We start from the raw sequence: 6677 nt of genomic DNA, 5'->3' as shown, positions 1-6677 counted from the left end.
CTGTCACTTCCAATGGCCGATTAATGTGGCGTCTCAATAGCATCCGGTTTTATTCTATAATAAACTACAAGGTACATATTACGTTTACTCTGATACACAAGGTATAAAAATAAATATATCAAATAAAATAGTAAGTTTTAAGTATATATGATAGTAATGAAAATAAAAAAAAAATTAGTTATTATGATAATAAATATTATTTAAATAAATAATGAGATATTTAAAAATTTTAATAATTTTGTAGATCGCGGTAATGAAAATTAGTGTCACGTGGTGACCACCCACGTTTCGTATTGTGGATAAACAAGGAGGAGAGAAATAATAGTGCGTGTTTCATCCAGTTTACAGACTTGAGTACAGATCAGCAAAAATAAAGAGAGTAAAAGAGGGAGAGAGAGAGATCGAGAGTGAAAGAGTGAGAGAAAAAGAGAGAGAGAGATGACAAGCACGCGGGATGTGCACACATATAAAGGATAGAAATAATCAGTACGGTAAGAGAGAAGCAGTGTACAGGAACAGAAACACGAAACTTGTGTGTCTGTTTTGTGGGTTAACATCCGCTATTGTATTGTGTATTAAGAGAGAGTATCATACCAATAGCAGTAGACAACAGGGACAGGGACAGGGTGGGCCGGCCATATTACGAAGAAATAGACACACGAGTGCTGCGTGCGTGCGTGCGTGTATATTTGTTATAAAACACGTTACGAATATTAAATAAAATAAAAAGTTAAAAAATAATAAAATTAAGTACACTAGGGTGTACTGATAGTTTTTAGTGGCTTTGCCACGATGTCGTCAACATATTCACGTACTCAAGAGAGTGACGCATGGGCGCTTCTTGCTCTTAAATCAGCACCGGCTAGTCCAACGAGAATGCAATGGAATCCAGAAACAAAAGTAACACCAATTGCACGATTAGAGGGTCGTGAATTTGAGTACATGGTACGTCAAAGAAGAATCACAATTGGGCGAAATAGTAGTCGTGGTGAGGTTGATGTTAATATGGGCCATTCAAGTTTTATTTCACGTCGGCACTTGGAAATATTTTATGATCATCCATATTTTTTCATGACGTGCAACGGTAAGAACGGAGTTTTTGTTGATGGTGTTTTTCAACGTAAAGGAGCGCCTGCTTTTCAATTACCTAAATCGTAAGTAAACATTCGGTATTCTGTATTTTGTAAATTAACTATACCACTATTGACGTTAGTGTGTATATACGTTTATTGCTCCATCTATATGTTATTTATTTATCGTTTATGTTATTATTATGTTCCATTATTGTTACATGAGTAAACAAATAATTTAAATTTTTAGTAATCATATGATCATTGTTATTATTCGTGATTTGGGGATCTTTAATTGTCCAAGTTTTAGCCACGTGATTTAACGTTCATCAGTTAACAAGTTTTATGATCAACTAGATCATATTTCGTAACCTTCAAGTTCAATGTATTATATCAATAAGTTTAAATAGATATGTAATTGATATTTATTTAAAATATGGAATAATTGATATATTTTTAAAAATAAATATACTTATCAATTATTTTCATTCTGTTGAATTTTAATTATGTCAACAATCAATGACTTTGAAATTATGTAGCAATGTACTGTGGTCTCATCATAATAAATACTTAATGAGTGAAGACCTTGAATTTAATTTACAATGTTTCAAACACATAACCAGTTATATTTATCTATTTATTTATTATTTTAATATCAATACCGTACATTAATGTTATTATTTTAATTATTTTAATAAATTTATTAATTATTTAATTTATTTATTTACAGATGTACATTTAGATTTCCCAGTACAAATATAAGACTTGTATTTCAATCTTTAGTGGATGAACAAGAACCAGGAAATGTTCGTGATGGATCACCACCAAAACAAAGAGGAGCATTATTACCACCGTTGCGAATTAATATTCCTGATACAGGATACAGTAGTCCTTTTCCATCTCCAACAGGTACAATTAGTGCTGCAAATTCTTGTCCAGCTAGTCCTCGAGCTGGTCAAAGTCGACGAAATATTTCAGCAGATTTACAAATGGTTGCTGCTTATGCCGCAGCAGTTGCTAGTGATCCTCAAAATTCTGGTAGTGATCGTCAAGATTCTGGTCAGAGTTCGAGTAGACAAATGAGTCCTGAGTCTGGTAGTGATTCACGGTATCGGAATAGTAGTACATCTGGTCCTAATGGCACTACGGGACATTACAGTTCATCTAAAGATGAGTCGAAACCGCCGTACTCATATGCTCAATTGATAGTTCAAGCAATTGCATCAGCTCAAGACAAACAGCTTACACTTTCTGGCATTTATTCTTATATTACCAAACATTATCCATACTATAGAACTGCGGATAAAGGTTGGCAAAATTCAATTAGACATAATTTATCATTGAATCGGTATTTTATTAAAGTACCTAGAAGTCAAGAAGAACCTGGTAAAGGTTCATTTTGGAGGATAGATCCTCAATCAGAGGCTAAGCTTATTGAGCAAGCTTTTAGAAAACGAAGGCAGCGTGGTGTTCCTTGTTTCCGTGCCCCTTTTGGTTTGTCTTCAAGGTTTGTAAATTGTTTTAAATTTATACGTTGTATATTATTTCATTACAAATAATAATTTGGCTTAATATTATTATTATTATTATTATTTTTTTTTTACTATTTATTAATAGGAGCGCGCCAGCCTCACCATCTCACGTAGGACTTTGTGGTATTATGACGCCTGAATGCTTAAGTAGAGAAGGTTCTCCAGGGCCTGAATCTTATCCAGACAGTTCAGTTTCATCACCAGCTGGTCAGTTGTCGAGTCAATCTGCTCCCGGCTCACCTGGCCATCCGTATGTTCCACCACCAGCGCCTTCTAATAAAAATCGTCTCGTACAACAAATTACAGTTGTTACTAATGGAATTGGTGGTGATGCTTCTAGAGAAGGTAATATTAATTTTATTAATTATAACTATCATAACTATAATTTGCATTGATATATATAGAGCATTCCATGTCAAATGAGACCATTTGGAGCCTATTGAAAAAGAATTTCAAGTAAATTTATAAATTTTTTGACAAGTCATTCACAAGATTTAATTTTTTATTTTTCGTCCATAGCTTTTAGAAAAACGTAACAAACAAGATTAGAAAACTTTTATTTAATTATTGAATGTGTTTAAGCTTCGATTTGTTAGCTGGAAAATGAAACTTTTTATTTTGTTTTTTAAATTATTTTTCTAATTAACTTTTGTCTCAAACTTCCATCCATTTAAAATTTTTTTAAACCAATTTGATTATAGGTTTTTAGAAATTCCTATTTTTTTTTTTTAATTATTAAAAATTTGGTAGTTTTTATTTCTTCATGAGTCATAACTAAAACTAATAACTGTTGTGAAATATATATATTTTTTTCAAAATTATAATAATTTATTTTATCAAAAAATTATTTACCTTTATTGTGGTTCTTAAAGCTGTTAAATGGATGAAAGTCTAACATAAAAATTTATTAGAAAAATAAAAAAATACACTATTTCAAAAAAATGATTAAAATTTTAAAAATCAGAGTTAAACCCACTTTTAACAATTAAAGAATGTTTTTAACTTCCCACTATAAAAATCGACGATTTTCGAAAAATTCAGGCAGCTGTTTTCACCCCGAGTTTAGAAATTTGAGTATTTATCAGACAACGTTTGAAGGTTCTAAAACATTATTACGATTATTTTCAGAATGATGTCCGAGTGTTTGTAAGGGTGCGTATGCGTGTGTGTGTGGGTGTGAACTTTATATAACTTTTTAATGAATTAACCGATGTAGATGCAAAAAAATATTTCAAAATCAATAAAATAAACTATTAAAATTTAAAAATTATCCGATTTGAGGCAAAGTGCTTCATATTATAGTAAAATACGGCTAGTAAAATTAATATGATGTATGATTATGTTTACAGATAAATACGTGGTGCCAGGAAATATAATGGAAGAACAAATGTTATCGCCTGCTGGCCAATATAGTCCAGCTCCTGTTATTGTTCAAACTTATAATTACAGGTAAATTTGTTATTTATATATATATTTTCATTTATATAATTATTATCATGTTGTCTTTTAGTGGTACATTTGTTGGTCCTGACACAAGTGTTGGAATGAGTAAAAGAACTCATGAAGAACCAGATAGTTCCCCTGGATCTCCTGCTCCACTTTCGATTGTCGAGAGTCCGGAGCCTTCAGACCATCAACAACAAAAACGACAACGCGTTAATGAAGTAGACGAACACTGAATCAATTCATTTAGTGTCTTATTCTAATGATGTAGAACATTGTTATGACATTAATTTTCTATTGTCAGACTAATCCTCCGCTCGTTTGTAATTATAACGAATAATTACCTCTTATATGATTGAAAATCACTATATATTTCAAACTTATTTTTTTTTCTTCTTTAGGTCTTATTATACTTATGACATAATTGTCTTTAAACGGCCGTGATATTGTAAAATTATTTGTTATTATAATAGTCTTTAAAAAAATATTTTTTGTAGTTTATTTGTAAGAAATAATTTCTTTTTTCAATATACTAGATCAAATTTATTAAGTTTTAATGGATAAGACAAATGTGTTTTTATTTTTCCGAGTGGATGGTCTGTCTGACTATAATAGCCTGGAGCCTTAATCGATTCCTTGTTTAATGCAAAAAAAAAAAAAAAGAAAAAAAAAAATTAAAAGCTTGTTAATTCAATTAATCATAATGACAGTTATATATTATGCAAGTATAAAAAATATTTGCATCATTAAACAAAAAAATTTTATAATTCAAATTATAAACATTTATTATTAATTGAAGTTCTAAATGTTTTATTAAAATTTATGGTAGTAAGCTTAAAGCGTCATACAATTTAATTTATTAGGTTATTATTCAATTTTTTGAACTAATTTAATTTTAACGATTATTAATTTGACCAAAATAGAAATTTAAATAATATAAACAATTTGATTAATTTGTTTTGTTTTAAATTATATTTTTTTTATAATACTTTAAATAGAACAAATTTTTCATATTTTACTTATATTGAAACATAATTAAAAAAAAAAAAGTAACATATATTTTGACTACTCTCATTTGAAAGAAAAAAGTAAAAAATAAAAAAAAACGTAAAATATATAAAAAGAAATAAAATAAGACGAAAATAAATTTAATTCTTATCGTATGAATAAACATACGTTGAAGAAATAATTTGTGATATTGATCAATTTTTCAAATGTTATCAATAACATTTTGTATATTTTACAAATATAGACATAGTCTTGTTTGAATACAAATAATTAAATCTTAAAAGCAATGTAAAAGTATAAATATTGTCAACATCTAAAACTGTAAAAAAAAAAAAAAGGAAAGATTGCTTAATAATTATGTTTTCAATGCTAAAATTGATCACGGAAGTTTTCATAAACTATAAAATATATTTCAGTCATCTGAATGATGATAAACAAATTATTTATCAAAGTATTTAGTAAAAGAACTAATGAATTGTATTATAAAAAAGTCACACAAGTGTATTGTTCTAAATGAACAAAAAATAATAAACTGAAACAAAAAAAATGAAAATATAAAAAAAAAAAAGACTAGTAATTGAATGATCAAAGAACTTATACAATTATAGAAGAAAAGAAATATACCTTGCCTCAAATAGCAGTTATTCAAATTGCAATTCGTAGTGGCAATGCTAGTTTTCACGCTATAAATTAGGATAAATTTATTTACTTCTTATCAAATTTAAGAACCGGTGAAACCGAATGTTGATTGTTTTTTTTTTTTTTTTTTTTTTTTTTTTTTTTTTTTTTTTTGACTGATCGTGATTACAATCAAATTAAATATATATTTGTAAATATGCATAGCTTTATATAAGCTATATATATAATTTAGTTATTATTTTAAGAACTTTACATCATTTCATAATTAGGCTCTTACTAAATATTATTATTTAGGTAATACTTCACTTTACCACATAGAATATATATGTGTATATATACGTATATATATATATGTATAAATTTGAATCTCGTTAATGACGGAGTACCTTAAAAAACGAATATTTTCGAAATTGTAAAACTGAAGTATTGTCACACACTTACAGTTTTTCGCAGGCAAACAGTTTGTATCAGGTTTTTAGAGGAAAAAAAAGTTTATATATATATATATATATTTGTTTTTTTTTATTTATTAGGGTGTTTCATATTTAGGAGATTGTTTTTTTTTTCTGTCCTACCTGGAAAACTAATAATTTATAGAAGAAAAAAAATATTCCCTCTTAAAAAAAAATTATAAGTCAGTAGGAGCTTGGCGCATCGAAAAATTCAATTTTTCATTTAAATAAAATAGGAAAATAATACATTTTTTAATTTGGAATTTTTTAGCTCGACAATGGCACATTGTACGGATGAGCCCAGCATACGTTGTTGTATAGAATTTAACGCTCTACAACAAACGTCTCTTTTCATTTTTTAATAAATGCATCTGTTCAAATATTATTGGAGCTAGAAGTCAAATTAAAGTAAATTTCGAGATTGTTTTTACTTTTCCGGCGAAACTATCAGACTTACCACAAAATTTCATAGAATCTTTTTTGTAGACAATTTTATTTTCTACAAATTATCTTTCATAAAGTTTTTTCAGATT

General features: G+C 28.0%; 1 protein-coding gene across 2 annotated transcripts; it reads left to right on the top strand.

Moving 5' to 3' along the window:
• Positions 1 to 4963, top strand: LOC103572672 (forkhead box protein K1). Of its 2 annotated transcripts, none has more exons than XM_008551382.3 (6): positions 1 to 101; positions 245 to 1154; positions 1801 to 2577; positions 2688 to 2947; positions 3952 to 4051; positions 4113 to 4963. In XM_008551382.3, the coding sequence occupies exons 2-6, from the start codon at positions 793 to 795 to the stop codon at positions 4279 to 4281; spliced, it is 1668 nt and encodes a 555-aa protein (XP_008549604.1). In that variant the 5' UTR covers positions 1 to 101; positions 245 to 792; the 3' UTR covers positions 4282 to 4963. The 2 variants fall into 2 exon arrangements, with proteins under 2 accessions (XP_008549604.1, XP_008549602.1); XM_008551380.2 differs by having other exon boundaries at positions 24 to 130.
• The last annotated feature ends 1714 nt before the right edge of the window (positions 4964 to 6677 follow it).

The sequence above is a fragment of the Microplitis demolitor genome, chromosome 3 (assembly GCF_026212275.2).
Source record: "Microplitis demolitor isolate Queensland-Clemson2020A chromosome 3, iyMicDemo2.1a, whole genome shotgun sequence".
Lineage (NCBI taxonomy): Eukaryota > Metazoa > Arthropoda > Insecta > Hymenoptera > Braconidae > Microplitis > Microplitis demolitor.
Note: the sequence above shows the minus strand (reverse complement) of the source record. Positions and strands in the feature narration are given on the sequence as shown.